The sequence below is a fragment of the Salvelinus alpinus genome, chromosome 12 (assembly GCF_045679555.1).
Source record: "Salvelinus alpinus chromosome 12, SLU_Salpinus.1, whole genome shotgun sequence".
Taxonomy (NCBI): Eukaryota; Metazoa; Chordata; class Actinopteri; order Salmoniformes; family Salmonidae; genus Salvelinus; species Salvelinus alpinus.
The window spans coordinates 35,028,177-35,049,108 of NC_092097.1; the positions used below are offsets into that span (position 1 = coordinate 35,028,177).

Genomic DNA, 20,932 nt, shown 5'->3' on the forward strand with positions numbered 1-20,932 from the left:
CTGATTGATTATGATTGAGAGAAGATCAATTAATTTAATTATTGAGTATGCACATGTCATTCCCCTAGTCCAATCACTCATATTATCAATGTCTTATTTACTTTCTCAAAAGTTGCGTAACATAGGCCTACGGGAACAGAAACTTCACCAATATTTCTATATAATAGATTGATGATGTGTGTGGTTAAAGGTTATCTCCATGTTGAGAAGTCCATCTGTTGATGTATGTTCCTTCACCCTGAACTCACTTCTCTGGTCACGTTGCTGACAGAGCAAAACAAATTCCAGACATTGATATAGTGTTAACTAAAGCAGTGCAGTTTTAAGGCAAATATGCTCTCAAAAATGAAAAAGAAGGGCTCCATACTATGCCCTGAAGCAAATGAAATTTGTTTCATTGATAATCTTCACGTGAAATAATAACTGATGGAATTTGACTGTGGATGATCCAGGATCTATGTATATCACTTTATCTGCAGAGTCTGAATGTCCAGCTAGAAGAGGTGCGTATCCGGGCTATCTCCTCCCAGCGTAAAAGGGTCCCCATCACAGAGGGCTACCTGGAGGTGAAGGACGGGGGGAAGTGGAGACAGATCTGTGACGAAGAGTGGACAGAGATGAACAACAGGGTCATCTGTGGGATGTACGGCTTTCCTGGAGAGAAAGGATACAACACTAAAGTCTACAAGTAAGCTTTACTGTTACTAGTTCATTACTGTGGACTAACTCATTCAGCCTTAATATTACTAGTACATTACTGTGGACTAACTCATTCAGCCTTAATATTACTAGAACATTACTATGGACTAACTCATTCAGCTTTACTATTACTAGTCCATTACTATGGACTCACTCCTTCAGCTGTGGACTTCTGAGTTCCTTCATCTTTTACAGGCTATGAGAGCAGGAGTCAGGAGGGTCAGCTAGTAAATGTTAATATTAGCACTCCTCACCTTCATCAACCCGCCAGACAAGATGATTATACTCATTATCAACACGGTTGAGTTAACCTAAAATGTGCTGTACAGTGGGGTTAGCCAATTCCAGAAGACATTGTACTTTTAGCACAAGGTGCAGATGGGCACAACCTTGCTCTTAAAACCGTCAATAAATACGTCTAAAACTCCCAAGTTGAACCGGACAACATCTTTATTCAGGAAGGGTAGGGTAATATTTCTGTAAGTGTTTTATGTATTATAAAAAACAAGGTTGTTTGTATAATGTTTACTCATCAGGTACTGTAGAGAAGATCATGTTTTCACAGCAGGCTAAAATTAGAAAATAACCATTTTAATTTAGTGCACTTCAACAAAATCCAAATCAACTCAATTCAAAGTCTTGTTCTCCTGTCTCAGGCTGCTGGCCAAGCGGAGGAAGAAGAACTACTGGGACTTCGGGGTGAACTGCACGGGGAACGAGGCCAGCCTGCATGGCTGTAAGCTGGGCCGCAAGGTGGAGCTGAAGGGGAACGCCACCTGTGAGAAGGGGATGCCTGTGGTGGTGAGCTGTGTCCCAGGACGGGCATTTGCTCCCAGCTACGCCCAGGGCTTCAGCAAGGCCTACAGGGTGGAGGTAGGTTGAATCATCTGGAACGAGAGAGAGTTTATGATATGATAGAGATGTGAATACTACAGTTTGAGCTGTCTCTGGCCTTGTATCTTGTATTGAAATTGAAAGCATTCAGAAGAGGAGAAAATTATGAAGAACAAGACCCTAGGAGAGTTGTTAAAGACATGCTTCGGAACTTTGGCGACTACTTTGGGCTGGATGTGTCAATGTGTTGTTCATACGTGCATAATATATGAGTAGAATTAGCCACGAAATCCCTAGTTTGAATGCGAATGTCTTTCTGGAAGCTGTGCTCCGCCATTTTCCCCCAAATTTTCCCCACGTGGGCCAGCCCCCTAACAATTCGAGTTCAAGCCAATGAGCTAGAGGTCTTCATGGATCCACCTGTACCCGAATACCTGAGACCCGAGCGGGTCCGGATCCAGAATTCTAAATAATGTCACATGTTACAGGTGATATGATTGTCACAGGTCTCGGGTATGTGTAATTTTAAGTGACTTGTCCGGAAAGGCCCATACCAATCCGAACATGACTGAGAGAGAAATGTTATAATTTATGCTGCTGCTCTTGCTTTTTACAAGTGTGGCGCGTGTAGCTTGTTGTTGTTGTTGGTCATCAAAGCAGCCTCTGTGTGTGGCAAAAGTTAGGAGATATCTAATCAATGGAAGATGGAATTAAAATGACAGAATTAAAATTTAAAGGAGAATGAGAGGCTACAATGACCAAGAGCCAACATTTGGGCTGCTACTTAATATTCTGAATGGAGTTGTTGTTATTTGTAACTGTAAGATGAGAAAGTGCATGCACTGCAGCCTCTTTTAGCCTAGCTAGCTAAGGTACTATGTATTCATATTTGATGATAAATAACCTAGCTATGTCAGCTATTAGTCTATTATAGTGTGAGTCGGCTTGTTGGTTGGTTGCTGTCTGTCATCTCTCCCTCCCTGCTCCCTGTGTCACTCGCTCACAGTACGGACCCTCCCCCACCTGCTATAGCGGCACCTCTCTCTCCCTGCTCTCGCGCTTTATCACAGTTTTACTGTGGCTATAGATACTTTTGTACCTGTTTCCTCCAGCATCTTCACAAGGTCCTTTGCTGTTCTGGGATTGATTTGCACTTTTCGCACCAAAGTACATTCATCTCTAGGAGACAGAATGCGTCTCCTTCCTGAGTGGTATGACGGCTGCGTGGTCCCATGGTGTTTATACTTGCGTACTATTGCTTGTACAGATGAACGTGGTACCTTCAGGTGTTTGGAAATTTCTCCCAAGGATGAACCAGATTCATTGTAGACCACAAATCATTGTAGACCACAATGAAATCTTGGATGATTTCTTTTAATTTTCCCATGATATCAAGCAAAGAGGCACTGAGTTTGAAGGTAGGCCTTTAAATATATCCACAGGTACACCTCCAATTGACTCAAATGATGTCAATTAGCCTATCAGAAGCTTCTAAAGCCATGACTTAATTTTCTGGAATTTTCCAAGCTGTTTAAAGGCACAGTCAACTCAGTGTATGTAAACCTCTGACCCACTGGAATTGTGATACAGTGAAGTATAAGTGAAATAATCGGTCTGTAAACAATTGTTGGAAAAATTACTTGTTTCATGCACAAAGTAGATGTCCTAACCGACTTGCCAAAACTATAGTTTGTTAACAAGAAGTTTGTGGAGTGGTTGAAAAACGAGTTTTAATGACCCCAACCTAAGTGTATATAAACTTCTGACTTCAACTGTATCAATATTTTGCTAAGTCTTCCTAAGTGGATGGATCTCTACAGATGGTGTAAACGGTACAGCCAAATGGTTACTTGCATAGTAGCAATATAAGAAATAGATATTGTCAATATAAATAAAATAATATACAGTATGTACAAGAACAATATCAATAACGATATCAGTGATAGACGAGGTAATTATATGCATACAATCAGGGGTAAAGTGACTGAGCAGCAGGATAAAAAAAATAGTAGCAGCAAAGTATGGTGTGTGTGAGTCATTTGAATAGAGGCACTGCAGATAGTGCTGACTGGTCTGTCCGAACCACGTATGAACAAGGCAATCTATATTCGGAGAGCCTGTTTCTGTCCTGCCCTTGACTTTGGTTTAGGACATGTGATGTCCATAGCCTCTTCGTCGCAAAACTCCCTGATCTTCTCAAAAAAATGAGTTTGTCTAGCTGTGTCCAGTCCTGGCGATGATTGTACAGGCAGACCATCTATGGGAGGAAGGATGTCAGCATTGCGCAGCAGCTGAAACTTGGTCCTGACAGTCCGAACGCTCCTTGGTGACAACAACACCAGGCTCCAGAGCATCGAAGCTGTTAAACAGGGAATAAAATTAAATCAGAAGACATAACATTGCACAACATCAATTTAACTCCCAAGTTTAGATAAGAAGAGTAACCTCATACAATGCAATGAAAATGATTTTCACCTGAAGTGCTGGTACTGCTGATCTGTGGCAGCAGCCTGAAGTACGGAGTCAGGTGTTGTTGCCAACCATAGCTTTCCACCAGCACCGTATCATCCTCCAGTCCAACCAGCTGTGGGATGTTGACCCCTGTCACAGTGCTGTCCTTCACAACACCGGCATCTCAGACAAAGTGTTCACTCTGGTCTTTCTGAAGCGCTGCTTGATGAGGCCGAAGCACCAGTCGGGGGCAAACTTGGTGTGGCCTGTGATCAGGAAGTGAAGGTCCAGGCTGTTTTCTGGTTCAGTAGGGGCCCCCAGAGACATAAATAATGTGAGATCAATAAAAGTAGTGCCAATCATGTTGGAGGTCAATTAAATAAATCAAAACGTGTGTTGTCATCGATTCCTTGTAGAGACGCCACACTGCTGCTTTTGTCACATGGGATGACAGCAGCTTTCCGCAAAAGTGTTTGTGTCCTAGGGGCATCCTGGTAATACTACTGCATTATCCTCTGCGTAGTTGTTGATGAAGTTCACCACATGCTGCAAGTCCTCATGCTTCAGGTGTAACCTGTGCTTGCTTGTGCCAGCTCTCTTTTTGATGGGAGGCATTAGAACATTCTCCTTATATGACTGGTGGAGGAGAGTCAGGCGTGTTCTACTGATGCTGAAAGACAAATTCCAGATACAAATATTTTTGCATTATTATACAATAGATGCGAAATGGTATTCTGAAATATCACTATACACAGTTCATACACGTAATGTTAGCTAGCCAGCCATCTAACGTCAGCTAACGTTATCTAGCTAACAGCAAGCTTTAACTTGGGGTCTTTTGTTTAGACGTGTAGCAAGCTAAATAATGAACCATAAGCCCAAACCCTAGAGTACTAGCAATACAAACTGACTGTCATAGCTAGCTAAAGTTAAACCAAATAAGTTCAATGTTAGCTAGATAACATTAGGTTATAACTAGCTATGCGAAATGGCATTCTGAGAAAATATCAGTAACGTTACACAGTTCATACACGTAAGCTAGTGCTAGCTAGCAAGCCAGCCATCTAACCTCAGCTAACATTAGCTAGCTAACAGCAAGCTTTAACTTGGGGTCTTTTGTTTAGACATGTAACATTAACATTAGCTAGCTAGCTTAACAATTAACTATAATCCCAAGCCATAAAGTACTAGCAATACAAACTGATTGTCATAGCTAGCTAAAGTTAACCAAATAGGATCAATGTTTGCTAGTTAGCTACCTAACAATAGGCTATAACTAGCAATACGAAATGGCATTCTGAGAAAACATCACTAACATTACACACAGTTCATACATGTTGATCGCCGTTTCTTCCCCATCACTGTCATCAGAAGACTCTACAATGTATTTTTAGATTATAATGTTTTTACCTAAATCAGGGATTTCCTCATCGTCTGATTCATTTTTCAGAGTCAGAGAGAGTCAGCATGGCACGATCGTCCTCCAGAAAGTAGTCGTTCAACTTTTTCCCATTGACCTTTGTCGATAGCGCCTGATAAATTCAGGGCAGCAATGTTATTGAGAGCAGTAGCAACATATTTGCAGTTCTCCGTGGCTAACGTTATATCTTTTGAAAAAACCTGCAGTAGAAAGGATTATGTATGCATAATGAGCAACTCATTTTATAGACACAAGATGCTACACTGCACACCAATCTGTAACTAATTTCTCGGCATGTCCAGCCCACTCATTATCTCAGCCAATCATGGCTAGCAGGAAGGTTCCGACTTTTTCTTTGGCTAAACCAACTAGACTCGTAATTTAACAACTTTATTCGTATTTCCAAATAGCATCACAATTTTTATTAAGGCCCATGAAAGTTGACATGTTCGAGAAGGCATTTCTGCAAAAAAATTCATTTTGATTAAAAATAAATGTTTTACGTTGAAACGTCTCACCTGGGAAGTCGTGACTTGCGACATGCGCCTAGTTTCCTGAAACGGGTCGCATATCTGCACGTGACGTAGTACGCAATTTTCAGGGACCACTTTTGGCTTGTGAAAGCTACTTTCAGAACTACTGGCTAAAAAGTATACAAAAATACCGGAGAATCTCTTTAATGTTATGTAAAATCGACTCTTTGTCATGCCTGCGCCCTGCTCCCCCTTTCTCGAGGGCACCAGGCTGCCCATCATTACGCACACCTGTCACCATTGTTACGCACATCAGCGCTTCATTGGACTAACCTGTACTCCTTAACTTTGTTGATTCCCCCCTCTATATCTGTCTGTTCCTCAGTTTGATCCCCGTGTCAGCATTAATGTAGTTTTGTTTCCCCTGTCCAGATGCTGTCCATGTTTTGTTTCATGTCCATTATTTATGAAATGTTCACTACCTCTTACTTCTCGTCTCCCAGCTTCTGTCCTTACAGAAGGCTGCCCATCATGACGCACACCTGTCACCATCGTTACGCGCATGCCCCCTCTATATCTGTCTGTTCCTCAGTTTGATCCCCGTGTCAGCATTAATGTCCTTTTGTTTCCTCTGTCCAGACGCTGTCCGTGTTTTGTTTCATGTCCGTTATTTATTAAATGTTTACTCCCTGTGCTTGCTTCTCGTCTCCCAGCGTCCTTACACTCTTCTTAGATTTCTCCAAACACAGCTACATTGTGCACATTCTGTTTACAAGTGATTAAACACAGAGACCCCAGCTGTAGAACACTGTGTTGGAACACTTTACTAATGAGTCATGAGCTCTGGACTAAAGAGAGAATAGATACAGTGCACTGATCTCAAACCCTCTCTCCTCATAATAAGTCATATTAGCCCAAAATGTATGAAACAATGCAATATTGTTTGTCTTTGTGGTTCTTCTAACAAAATCGATTTGGACTGCTACAGTAAAGAATACATACAGATGTCTCAAAGTAAATGTCTCATTGGACCTATTCAAAACAGTATGTCAACTGAATGTGAACTATTGTTTCTCAGTAACAGTAGGCCTAACTGTTGTACCATGAATCATTTCCGCAGCAACCCCTGGTGCGTCTGAGAGGTGGGGCCAACATAGGAGACGGGCGAGTGGAGGTGCTGAAGAACGGCGAATGGGGCACCGTCTGTGATGACAGCTGGAACCTAAAGGCAGCGTCCGTGGTGTGTCGAGAACTGGGCTTCGGGAGTGCAAAGATGGCCCTCGCTGGAGGCAGGCTGGGACAAGGTAGGTCTTCTCTCTCTCTCACCTTCTCTCTCTCTGTCCTTGCCAGGTAAATGCCTTCTACATGCCAACCAAGTACATTCACCAATTGTAATGGAATATGGAATAATTGATTCATAGTCATCCGGTAAGTCTCAGACCAACCACCATCTACCAGAGCCTTTTGGCTCACTGCCATCATCCACTATTCAGATACAGTATAACCACACAGTGACTCTGTAACATACTGTGTTTCTGCTGTCAGTCTGTGTCAGACCACCTTGGCTCTACTTTCAGAGAAAACACTGCCAGAGAAATGTTCATGTCCAGTCACATGCTGGAGACAGTAACAGCAGGAAGGGAGTGATCATATGTACTGGTGTGGAAAATCCATTATTTTCACATGGATTATTTAGACTTTTCTAAATGTTTTAAAAGGGAGAAAGACAACCAGAGGTGGGACCAAGTCACTATTATTTGAGTCACAAGAAAATCTTGCGTTACAAGGTCCAAGTCAAGTCCCAAGTAGAACGGATCGAGTCTCGAGTCAAGTCCAAGTCGTGCATTCTAAGAGCAAAAATGAAATCTATGCATGCAATGACTTGTTCAACTACAAATCTTTGTCTATTTATTGAGGCTACCAGACAGACCTTTTAATTATTTTGTCTATAACATATTTTTTTTATGTAACAATTCATTTCAACAACAAATTCCAAATGCAAGCTTCATACCAAAAGACCAGTAGGCCTATGTTTGTAATTCTTGCTTGATGCCCCATTGCTGGTGAGCTTTCAAAATAAACAGTTAATATTATTGATCACCAAACATTTTTTGGAGCTGCATATTTATGGATATCTTCTTTCCCTACAATTTGAAGTTTGCACTGCACCCGATCCTATAGCTGTACAGAAAATCACCAATCTGTTCGCTAGCTCAGTAGTGCTCAAACTTTTAGGCCGCGACCCCCCCCAAAAGCAGTGGTACAAAACTTGCGACCCTTGCGCACGCACATGCACACACAATTGCTGCGCAAATGTAGCCTGTCATTACAACAATAAACAGAAATTCATTTTCAAAACTTAAGATTAGATTTGCACATTTTGGGGAATATTCAGAGGTGGAAACTTTCCGTGGGAATTAATGGGAATATATGTGAATTAACAGGAATATATGTGAATTAACGGAAATATATTCAAATTAAATTTAATACCATTTAAATGTAGATGTTTTTTGCATTAGATATATTTAACATATCATATGAAGACAGAAACATAAACCTTTTACGTTATCATAAGTAGACATAATTGCAAATTAAATCCTGCCAATAGGAAGAAAAAAAAAACGATTTAGTTACGAATTGAACTTTAATTAAATCTTCACATGGGATGAATTCACTGAACAACAAAAGGGAATATTGAATGATCCCCAATGATCCATCGCATCTTCAAAAACGTTTTCAACATACATTGGTAAAATGATAGTCTAGAAACTAAAGCTTTGGTTGTCTTCCTCTCAGGCTTCCATGTCTTCTCCATGGACCTCCTCAATGTCCACCTCTTGAACATCAGACTCTGAGGCCTCCTCTTCACTGTCACTTTCCAACCTTGTTGAGGATGGCTCGCTGTCAGGCTCAAAAAGCCTCAAATTTGCCCGGATGGCTACCAATTTTTCAACCCTTGTATTGGTCAGCCTGTTGCGTGCTTTGGTGTGTGTGTTCCCAAACAAGGACCAGTTGCGCTCTTTTTATTTTATTTATTTTTATTTAACCTTTATTTAACTAGGCAAGTCAGTTAAGAACAAATTCTTTTTTACAAGGACGGGCTACCAAAAACCACCCCCCCATCCTGTGGGGATGGGGGCTGGGATGAAAAAAATAAATACAATATAAATATTGGACAAAACACACATCACAACAAGAGAAACACAAAACTACATAAAGAGAGACTTAAGACAACAACATAACAAGGCAGCAACACGTGACAACACAGCATGGTAGCAACACAACATGATAACAACGTGGTTTCAACACAACATGGTAGCAGCACAAAAACATGGTACAAACATTATTGGGCAAAGTCAACAGCACAAAGGTCAGGAAGGTGGAGACAACAATACATCATACAAAGCAGCCACAATTGTCAGTAAGAGTGTCCATCATTGAGTCTTTGAATGAAGAGATTGAGATAAAACTGTCCAGTTTGAGTTTTTGTTGCAGCTCGTTCCAGTCGCTAGCTGCAGCGAACTGAAAAGAGGAGCGACCCAGGGATGTGTGTGCTTTGGGGACCTTTAACAGAATGTGACTGACAGAACGGGTGTTTTATGTGGAGAATGAGGGCTGCAGTAGATATCTCAGATAGGGGGGAGTGAGGCTTAAGAGGGTTTTATAAATAAGCATCAACCAGTGGGTCTTGCGACAGGTATACAGAGATGACCAGTTTACAGAGGAGTATAGAGTGCAGTGATGTGTCCTATAAGGAGCATTGGTGGTAAATCTGATGGCCGAATGGTAAAGAACATCTAGCCGCTCGAGAGCATAAATTATGTCTCCGTAATCTAGCATGGATAGGATGGTCATCTGAATCAAGATTAGTTTGGCAGCTGGGGTGAAAGAGGAGCGATGACGATAGAGGAAACCAAGTCTAGATTTAACTTTAGCCTGCAGCTTTGATATGTGCTGAGAGAAGGACAGTGCACCATCTAGCCATACTTCCAAGTACTTGTATGCGGTGACTACCTCAAGCTCTAAACCCTCAGAGTTAGTAATAACACCTGTGGGAAGAGGGGCATTCTTCTTACCAAACCTTATTACCTTTGTTTTGGAGGTGTTCAGAACAAGGTTAAGGGTAGAGAAAGCTTGTTGGACACTAAGAAAGCTTTGTTGTAGAGCATTTAACACACAATCCGTGGAGGGGCCAGCTGAGTATAAGACTGTATCATCTGCATATAAATGGATGAGAGAGCTTCCTACTGCCTGAGCTATGTTGTTGATTAAAATTGAGAAGAGCGTGGTGCCTAGGTTTGAGCCTTCGGGTACTCCCTTGGTGACAGGCAGTGGCTGAGACAGCAGATGTTCTGACTTGTTCACTGCACTCTTTGAGAGAGGTAGTTAGCAAACCAGGCCAAAGACCCCTCAGAGACACCAATACTCCTTAGCCGGCCCACAAGAATGGAATGGTCTACCGTTTCAAAAGCTTTTGCCAGGTCAATAAAAATAGCAGCACAATATTGCTTAGAATCAAGGGCAATGGTGACATCATTGAGGACCTTTAAGGTTGCAGTGACATATCCATAACCTGAGCTGAAACCAGATTGCATACCCGAGAGAATACTATAGACATCAAGAAAGCCAGTCAGTTGATTAATGACAAGTTTTTCCAACACTTTTAATAAACAGGGCAAAATAAAAATAGGCCTATAACAGTTAGGATCAGCTTGATCTCCCCCTTTAAATAAAGGACGAACTGTGGCTGCCTTCCAAGCAATGGGAACCTCCACAGAATGGGGAGACAGGTTAAAAAGGTTGGAGATAGGCTTTGCGATGATAGGGGCAGCAACCTTAAAGAAGAAGGGGTCTAAACCATCTGACTGAGATGGTTTTTTGGGGTAAAGTTTAAGGAGCTCCTTTAGCACCTCGCACTCAGTGACTGCCTGCAGGGAGAAACTTTGTAGCGGGGCAGGGGAAAAATAGGGAGAAGCATCAGGGATAGTCGCATTAGAAGGGGTGGGAGATGAGGAAATGTTGGACGGGCAAGGAGGCAAGGCTGAGTCAAATAGGAATGCTGACTTAATGAAGTGGTGATTAAAGAGCTCAGCCATGTGCTTCTTGTCAGTAACAACCACATAATCAACATTAAGGGACATGGGCAGCTGTGAGGAGGAGGGTTTACTCTCAAATCAAATCAAATCAAGTTTATTTTATATAGCCCTTCGTACATCAGCTAATATCTCGAAGTGCTGTACAGAAACCCAGCCTAAAACCACAAACAGCAAGCAATGCAGGTGTAGAAGCACGGTGGCTAGGAAAAACTCCCTAGAAAGGCCAAAACCTAGGAAGAAACCTAGAGAGGAACCAGGCTATGAGGGGTGGCCAGTCCTCTTCTGGCTGTGTCGGGGTGGAGATTATAACAGAACATGGCCAAGATGTTCAAATGTTCATAAATGACCAGCATGGTCAAATAATAATCAGGAGTAAATGTCAGTTGGCTTTTCATAGCCGATCATTAAGAATATCTCTACCGCTCCTGCGGTCTCTAGAGAGTTGAAAACAGCAGGTCTGGGACAGGTAGCACGTCCGGTGGACAGGTCAGGGTTCCATAAACGGTTAAAGACTCTCCAGGTCTTTAACCGTTTTCCAGAACTTCTTGGGGTTAGACCCACAGAGCGAGAACCGCTCCTTAAAGTTACTAACTTTGGCCTTCGGGGTAGCCTGAGTGCACTTATTTCTAATTTGTCTGAACGAGAGCCAGTCAGCCTGAGTATGCGTGTGCCGAGCCTTTCGCCAAATGCAATTCTTGAGGTGGAGTAACTCTGCAAGATCATGGTCGAACCAGGGGCTGAACCTGTTTTTAATTCTCATTTTCTTTATGGGGCCGTGTTTGTTAACAATACCACAAATATCAAAAAAGAAGGGCCAAGCGTCTTCGACAGAGGGGATCAAGCTGATTCTATACCATTTTACAGAGGTCAGTTCATGAAGGAAGGCTTGCTCGTTAAAGTTTTTTAGCAAGCTTCTATGACAAATCAGGACAGGTCGTTTCACTGAGGAGCCATTACGAACACAGGCTGTAAAACAGTGATCATACCTATCAGGATTATTTGATTTGTGAGGATAACATCGAGGAGAGTAGCCTTTTCTGGGTGTTTGGAGTCATACCTTGTAAAGATTTACGGAGTTCCATTGCTTTAGGACTTGGTCATGTGGTTTAAGCATGTCCCAGTTTAGGTCAGCTAGCAGGACAAATTCAGACTTAGTGTAAGGGGCCAGGAGAGAGCTTAGGGCAGGTAGGGTACAGGCCGGTGCTGATGGAGGACGATAGCACCCATCAACAGTCAACAAAGAGCTATTTGAAAGTTTAATGCTTAAAACCAGCAAATCAAATTGTTTGGGGACAGACTTGGTAGAGACAACCGAGCACTGAAGGTGATCCTAGGCAAAGATGGCCACTCCACCACCTTTGGAAGATTTGTCTTGCCGAAAAAGGTTATTACCAGAAAGGTTAACATTAGTATTCAAAACACTCTTCCTTAACCACGTCTCAATAATGACCAACACATCTGGATTGGAGCTGTGAACCCACACTTTCAATTGATGATCAATTTTAGGTAATAAGCTTCTAGTGTTAACATGCAGAAACCCCAGGCTTTTACGAGAGCAGAAATCAGTGAAGCAGAAAGTCAGAATTGGGGCTAGCAACAGTAGGTGTGCCAGGGTGTACATGCACATTTCCAGATATCATCAACAGTAATACAATCAAGGCACGGCATAGTACAGGGAGAGCTCTGCAGTGCTGATTTATGACATCTGAATGTGCATCAGATGGCAACAAGATCATATTGTACAGCAATTTCATCAGGTAACATGAATAAAAAGCCGGCAAGAGGTGGTTAGAATAGGATGAGAGGTCAAAAGTCTGTGTAACCAATAGAGAGTCAGAGTCCTGAGTGTGCGAACAAACATAGTCTGTCCCACGGTTGGGTAAAGAAAGTTTGTAGTCAACAAGGTATACAGGAGTCATGAGGCAAATAGCAAAATAGCAATATGCACAATAAAAAAAAAATATATATAACGACTTGGGGCTAGCCATTGTAAGTTCAGAGTCACTCGCCCCAACAGTGCGTGTGTGCTGGAGGCGAGCGAAAGCTCAGGAGAGAGGGGTGAATGTGGTGGAGGTACCTGTACCAGACAGCTCTGAGGTGGCTGATGTTGGTGGGATTTGGAGGATGATGGAGGCAACAGGGGAAAGAGCCTCAGATCCACAAAGTCCCTTCCACCAGGTGGCTGATGAGATATGTTGGCATGACTGCCATATTGTATCTCCATCCCAAAGCCCTTGCTTGGAAGTGTACTTCGCCAGACTGCCAAGAACCTTGCCCTCATCCAGGCCAAGGTGGCGAGACATGGTAGTGATGACACCATAGGCCTCTTTGATCTCTGCACCAGACAGGATGCTCTTGCCAGCATACTTGGGGTCCAACATGTACGCTGCGGCGTGTATGGGCTTCAGGCAGAAGTCTTCCTGCTTTTTTATTTATTTCAGAACTGCAGTTTCCTCTGCTTGGACCAAAAGTGAAGTGGGCAGGGCAGTACAGATTTCTTCTCTTACATCTGTAGGCAGAGTCTGAACATCAGACAGGATGTTTGTCTCTCTCAATCTGTGCAATGGCTACTGCTATAGGTTTCAGGAGTTTCTGGCTGCTTACCACTCTCTCCCAAAATATATCATCCAGGAGGATCCTCTTGATGGGGTTGTCCATATCGGCAGACTGTGATATGGCCATTTGTTGGAGAGACTCCTTCCCCTCCAAGAGACTGTCAAACATGATGACAATCCCACCCCAACGGGTGTTGCTGGGCAGCTTCGATGTGGTGCTCTTATTCTTCTCACTTTGCTTGGTGAGGTAGATTGCTGCAATAACTTGAGGACCCTTCACATACCTAACCATTTCCTTGGCAGTCTTGTAGAGTGTATCCATTGTTTTCAGTGCCATGATGTCCTTGAGGAGCAGATTCAATGCATGAGCAGCACAGCCAATGGGTGTGATGTGAGGGTAGGACTCCTCCACTTTAGACCAAGCAGACTTCATGTTCGCAGCATTTTCTGTCACCAGTGCAAATACCTTCTGTGGTCCAAGGTTATTGATGACTGCCTTCAGCTCATCTGCAATGTAGAGACCGGTGTGTCTGTTGTCCCTTGTGTCTGTGCTCTTGTAGAATACTGGTTGAGGGGTGGAGAGGATGTAGTTAATTATTCCTTGCCCACGAACATTCAACCACCCATCAGAGATGATTGCAATACAGTCTGCTTTCTCTATGATTTGCTTGACCTTCACTTGAACTCTGTTGAACTCTGCATCCAGCAAATGAGTAGATAAAGCATGTCTGGTTGGAAGGGTGTATGCTGGGCGAAGAACATTCAGAAATCTCTTCCAATACACATTGCCTGTGAGCATCAGAGGTGAACCAGTTGCACATACAGCTCGAGCAAGACATTCATTAGCATTTCTCTGACTACGTTCCTCCATTGAGTAAAAAAAACATGAGCTGTTGCTATCGATAAGGTGTCTGATTTTCACCTCGAATAGAAGTAGAGGGACTTTTGTCAGAGGTTGCTTGTTGTGAGCGCTGAGGGAACTTTATGCACTTGGCCAGATGATTCTGCATCTTTGTTGCATTCTTCACTTATGATTTGGCACAGTATTTGCAAATGTACACAGCGTTTCCTTCTACATTAGCTGCAGTGAAATGTCTCCACACATCAGATAGTGCCCATGGCATTTTCCTGTAAAGATTAAAAAGAAATTGTGCAAAATAAAAAAATACAATTCCATGTACGGATAAATAGTTAAGCAGTTAGATTAAAACAACTCCTTTGTAAGATAAATGTTTTTAAATGAAACATGTATGGAAACAGGTGAATTAACACTCTTCAGTTAGCAGGCTCAAGCAAGCTAAAACCCACATGGTAGCAAAAACTAATTAGCAGATATTGTTAACAAGTTAGAAATGATTTAAACACACTTTGCTGTAGGCTACTATTTACTAGTTAACAAAAAATCTTAAATGTCATATAAAATATATTCACCCCACCCAGTATTGTAATCAAAATGTAACAGAAAGCATGCAGTCCTTGGCTCATACAGTGTAGTAGTGTGGGCTCAATAGCATCTCATTAGTGTGCAAGATCTTGAGAATCAGCTGTACATGTGATGGAAGAGTGCACTGCACATGTGATGGAAGAATGTACTGTACATGCAGAGGGTTGTAATTCCATTGAATTGGGGATAGTTTAACCAAAATATGCCACAAGACCTAGAATTGCCTTATGTGTATCCCACAAAAAAAGGTTAATTGTTATAAGCTAACTTTTTTGATGAATTTAAGCAAAATTCCCCAAATTCCTGGGCTTAACTTCCCATGGAAAATTTCAGGAAAAAGCCCGGAAATATTCAAGGAAAGTTTCCAACCTTTTGCGACCCTACTTAAGATACAGAAATAAACTGCATTTTACAACTGCATTTTTAGCTGAAAGTAATTCATGTTGGCAGACAATATCAAGTAGGGATATCATGTAATTTCTTTGGAGTCCAGAGCATGCAGAATCATAAGGCCAACTGGGTAGCCCTTTGCTCGTTGCCAACTGGGTAGCCCTTTTCTTCCTCACAAATACTGTAATTCATTTGCCAGAATATGTTACATCTTGATCCCATACTATTGAAGGCAGTGCGATGTTACAGCTACAGTATCTTTAGACATACAGCCAGTAGCCACCGAAAATATGAAAATGATCAATCAAATCTCCAATCAAATTGTTCTGGCAAAGATGCCTCCATAGTAGTTTTCTAAACTGTATTTTATGTGGATATTATAAATGTAGGCCTAATCTGTTTTTGTCAGGCAAAACCGGAGAAAAGGAAGCAAGTGTTTTCTGGTCACTAATCCCCTTTGCACACCAATGCTGATGACCAGTCATTGGTCAATAATCAAGACCCGTAACACATTTCGGAAGGCATATTTCGGTTTAAATCATTCAGTTGTGCAATTGACTAGGTATCCCCTTTCCCTTCCGTTTCCCATGCTGCGGCTACTCTCTCTGGCTTTGTGGAGAGTAATCCATGGAGACTCTGTGCCACAAAATGAGTGACAAAACATTACAAACCTGGTCAGATAATATCTAAGTCAAGTCCCAAGTCTTGAGGCTCCAAGTCTCAAGTTATTTTATTTAATATCAAGTTGAGTCTCAAGTCATCAAATTTGTCAAGTCATGTGACTCGAGTCCACACCTCTGGAGAGAACAGTTCAATGTTCCCAAGAGCCATACTCGAATGGGCAGAGTTGTCCTAAAAGTGTGATTCTACCCGTTAGACATCATTGCCATGCATTTAAACATAGTGGGCTGGTTTCCCAGACACAGATTAAGCCTAGTCCTGAACTAAAAAGCTCTTTCAATGGAGAATCTCCATTCTGTCTTTCTCCTGGGGTATTGAAAGCATAGAGATACATATTTAATTCTGTGATTGAGAGAGTGGGATGGAGCTGACTCCAGGTGTGTCTTCTCTCCTCTGTAGGAATGGGCCCAGTCCATATGAATGAGGTGGAGTGCTCTGGCTTTGAGAAGTCCCTCACAGAGTGTTACTTCAACAGAGATGCCCTGGGCTGCAGTCATGAGGAGGACGCTGCAGTTAGATGTAATGTTCCTGCCATGGGCTTCCAGAACAAAGTGAGTAGGCCTAGTAAATGCCCACCGCTCATTGGTATTACTCATATAGTACTTGTGTATTACTCATATATAACTTGTATATAAGTCTATTGCCAACTATTGCCAAATGAAAATTAATAAATACACTGAACGTTTGTTTGTCATCTGTGATGTGCAAACTTTAGAGTTGTTGCGATTCCATCATTGATGCCAACTACACATTTTAGCCAAACTATTTTCATAATAGAATAAATGCTTTCATGTTTTATAGCATTTCACAGCCAAAGAGAGAATTTATGACAAATATTTTCTGTTTTCTCAGTAGAACAGAATACTTAACACAGATGATGGAATATGCTACCTTTTTGAATCAAGTGTCTTTTTTGGCTCATAATAAACATCCAATCTGTGGCCTAGCAGGTGATCTAGTGCAGTTTTATTTTTACTGGTGTCCGGAGGTACTGCAGGGGGTCCGCAAATGTATTATTGTAATATTTTTGAAAAATATCTTAGGGGATTTTATGTAAAAAAAAGTATTTCATGAATATTGCTAGCTGCAACAGAATACCACCGTGGATAGCATTTTTATGTTTCTGCATCCAGTAAAAAGGAAGTTCACAAGCTAATGCTAACTAGCGTTAGCACAATGACTGGAAGTCTAAAGGAAGAGTTAGCATGGTAGCTGTTCTTGTTCATCCGACTCTGGGGAAGTAGATAAACGGCTTCATTGACAAAATCTCAAACGATCTGTTTAATATGGAAAAAAATCTGTAACTTCTACAGTAATTGGAGCTAATTACAGATTTTTTTCTGTATAGAAAATTCTTAGGCAGGCCGTCTAAGTGGTACATTTCAGGATGGAAAAAACAGTTTCAGTGTCAACGTAAACAACTAAAACAAGATAGAAAGCATGCATAAAAGATATTGAACTATATTTATTTTTAGATAATACCGTTTTTGAAAACGAATAATTAAATTAAAGCTAGACATTCAGGGAGAAAATCCCCCCCAAAAACGGGCATTCAGGGCACATGCCCATTGATTTTACTATATTTGAGCAGAGGAACACAGCATTAGCCATGGCGAAATGCATAGAATTGCAGGAAATTTGCTTTAAAACTGCAAAATTATCTCTCAGCTCCATGCCAAACTGTGTAGAATTGCTAGATATTAGCTTCAAAACTGCAACAATTTATCTCAGCTCAATGGGGAAATGTGTAGAATTGCCGAAAATGTGCTTTACGACAGCAATATTTTCTCTACGCCGCCAAGATATCTTTCTAGCTAATAGACTATGTTAGAGTTTACACTTCCTCTCTCAATGAACTGTGGGGAGGTCAAAATAATGAAACTGTCTACCAAGTCTATTTATTTTAAAATGTTGATTACTTCTACTTGCCATTGTTATTCAGCTGATAAGACGTGATTTTAAATTGTTTTGCTAACAAATGATGAAGGCTCCTTTGTCGCTGGTTTGCCTGTGCGGGAGTCCCTGGGCTAGACCCCTGGTATAGTGGTCTAAGCCGCTGCCCCTAGAACACATAAGCATGGTTTCCAATCCGGCCCACTGCTATCTCAACACACTCTCTCCTCCTGTCTTTCCTCTCTATCTCTGGCGTGTCCAATAAACCCAAAACATATGAGCAGAATGGGACTGCCTTTATAAACATCTAATCTCTCCTTTACTGTGTTGCAGCTGCGTCTGAGCGGTGGGCGGAACCCGTTTGAGGGGCGTGTGGAGGTGCTGGCGGAGAAGAATGACTCGCTGGTGTGGGGCACAGTGTGTAGTGATAGCTGGGGCACCATGGAGGCCACGGTCGTGTGCAGGCAGTTGGGCCTTGGGTTCGCCAGCAACGCCTTCCAGGTGCGTTTACACACATCAAACGCTCATCCCATTGGCTGGTCAGCCAGATGATCAAAAGCCTAACATTCTTTGACAAACGGTCAATTTCATCTCAGATCTTTTTTATGATTATTTCGAAATCCTGTACAGTAAAACTATTACCATTGTGTTTCCTGTTTCTGTGTAAGTATCGACAACATGTAATAATATCAAGGGTCAATTATACCTTTTGTGTGATTGGGAACTCACAGATAAGTATAGGTTTTTACCCCAGTGTTATTTGTGTGGATGTTGGGGAAATAGTCACGTCTAGCACTGGTGCTATTACTTCATAAAACTACCTAATTTGGTCCTACTGTGTTTCAAGTTGGCCTCAGTTATATACATCAGAGCCATATAATCACCTCCAGTAAACTTCATATATCCATATGGGTCTGATATACTTAGCTATAAACAGCTGGAGATGCTCACTAAAGGAAACTAGGAAAGTAAAAGGGGCTCTGACCTTAGAGTTTATAGTCTCCACACTGACAGAGCGGATGGAGTGAGGAGAGGCTACAGGTTAGCCTGGGTACCATAAACATTCACATGTACAGGCCTGTGGCGTATGTGAACAGTATACACTTGGTGGTGGGGAGTCTGTTCCCGCTCTTTGAAGTTTCATTGGCCCACCACCATCAGCAATCCCTATATAGGCTAGATACACTTTTCTGCTGATGTACCAGCCCTATTAGTGTTGTTATTTTGATTATTTGTGTTGTTTAAAGGGTTATACAAGAGCTATCTTTAGTCCCACGGTGTGTGAAACACCACCTCTATGTGCATTCTTTATACATTCATTTTTTTCTTGGCATTCGGACGAGTCTACTGTTTGAGAGTCTGTCATCATTAAATCATTTGTAGTGTATTAACATGTGCTGAATGTCTGGAAAGTATTTATGAATCATGGAAGAACTGGGTTAATGGGAGGGAGAGTTTAATGAGTGGAAATTGTACTGGGCTGATAGAGCTCAGAGTAATTGTGTGATTAAGTGCGACTTGGATTATTGTGTACTAATCCGCCTCTTAATGGCAGTCTACTTAAAATTTCCATGATGTGTTTGGGGATGCTTTAAATGTACTAGAAAGCACACACACACGAGAACAGACACACAGACAGACAAAGACAAACAGACAGACACACAGAAATAAGTGTTTCTGTGTGTTTAAGGCAGCCGAACAGACAGAAAATATGACACAAGTCTATAACTCCATTCCATAGAACCCCCCCTGCATTCCTCAATGACATCTTGTCTATCTTCTCAAGGAGTTTTGGACAACAACTATCAGAATGGGGGGGGGGGGGTCAATGTAATAGTCTGGTGGCCATTTGATTAATTGTTCAGCAGTCTTATGGCTTGGGGTAGAAGCTGTTAAGGAGCCTTTTAGTCCTAGACTTGGCGCTCCGGTACCGCTTGCCATGCAATTTTATGAGCTTTTCTCTGACACTGCCTATTATATAGGTCCTGGATTGCAGGAAGCATGGCCCCAGTGATGTACTGGTCCGTGCGCACTACCCTCCATAGCACCTTACAGTTAGATGCTGAGCAGTTGCCATACCAGGTGGTGATGCAACCGGTCAGGATGCTCTCGACAGTGCAGCTGTAGAACTTTTTGAGGATCTGGAGACCTATGCCAAATCTTTTCAGTCTCCTGAGGGGGAAAAGGTTTTGTGGTGCCCTCTTCACGACTGTCTTGGTGTGTTTGGACCATGATAGTTCGTTGGTGATGTGGACACCAAGGAACTTGAAACTCTCGACCCGCTCCACTACAGTCCCGTTGATGTTAATGGGGGCCTCTTTGGCCCGCCTTTTCCTGTAGTTCATGATCAGCTCCTTTGTCTTGCTCACATTGTGGGAGAGGTTGTTGTCCTGGCACCACACTGCCAGTTCTCTGACATCCTCCCTATAGGCTGTCTCATAATTGTCGGTGATCAGGCCTACCACTGTTGTGTCGTCAGCAAACTTAATGATGGTGTTGGAGTCGTGTTTGGGCCCGCAGACGTGGGTGAACAGGGAGTACAGGAGGGGACAAAGTACACACCCCTGAGGGGCCCCAGTGTTGAGGATCGGCGTGGCAAACGTGTTGTTGTCTACCCTTACCACCTGGGGGCAGCCTGTCAGGAAGTCCAGGATCCAGTTGCAGAGGGAGGTGTTTAGTCCCAGGGTCCTTAGCTTAGTGATGAGCTCCGTGGGCACTATGGTGTTGAACACTGAGCTGTGGTCAATGAACAGCATTCTCACATAGGTGTTCCTTTTGTCCAGGTGGGAAAGGGCTCTGTTGGATCTGTTGGGGTGGTGTGCAAATTGGAGTGGGTCTAGGGTATCTGGGAGGATGCTGTTGATGTGAGCCATGACCAGCCTTTCAAAACACTTCATGGCTACCGACGTGAGTGCTACGGGGCGGTAATCATTTAGGCAGGTTACCTTCGCGTCCTTGGGCACAGGGATTATGGTGGTCTGCTTGAAACATGTAGG

The 20,932-nt window shown here is 42.4% G+C and overlaps 1 protein-coding gene and 1 long non-coding RNA gene across 3 annotated transcripts in view; one reads left to right on the forward strand and one right to left on the reverse strand.

Annotated features, from left to right (window-relative positions):
- LOC139535985 (lysyl oxidase homolog 2A-like) overlaps positions 1-20,932 on the forward strand; it is a 76,771-nt gene that overhangs the window by 44,407 nt on the left and 11,432 nt on the right. For both annotated transcript variants that reach the window (XM_071336025.1, XM_071336026.1), the window contains 5 exons: positions 480-688; positions 1,356-1,572; positions 6,998-7,181; positions 16,443-16,594; positions 18,270-18,437. In XM_071336025.1, the coding sequence (XP_071192126.1) occupies positions 480-688; positions 1,356-1,572; positions 6,998-7,181; positions 16,443-16,594; positions 18,270-18,437 (930 nt within the window). The remainder of the gene's footprint in view (positions 1-479; positions 689-1,355; positions 1,573-6,997; positions 7,182-16,442; positions 16,595-18,269; positions 18,438-20,932) is intronic.
- LOC139535988 (uncharacterized) lies at positions 3,018-5,624 on the reverse strand. Its single transcript, XR_011667238.1, has 3 exons — positions 5,395-5,624; positions 4,009-4,654; positions 3,018-3,892 (listed from the first exon to the last, which is right to left on the reverse strand). It is a non-coding gene; the product is annotated as an uncharacterized lncRNA (long non-coding RNA).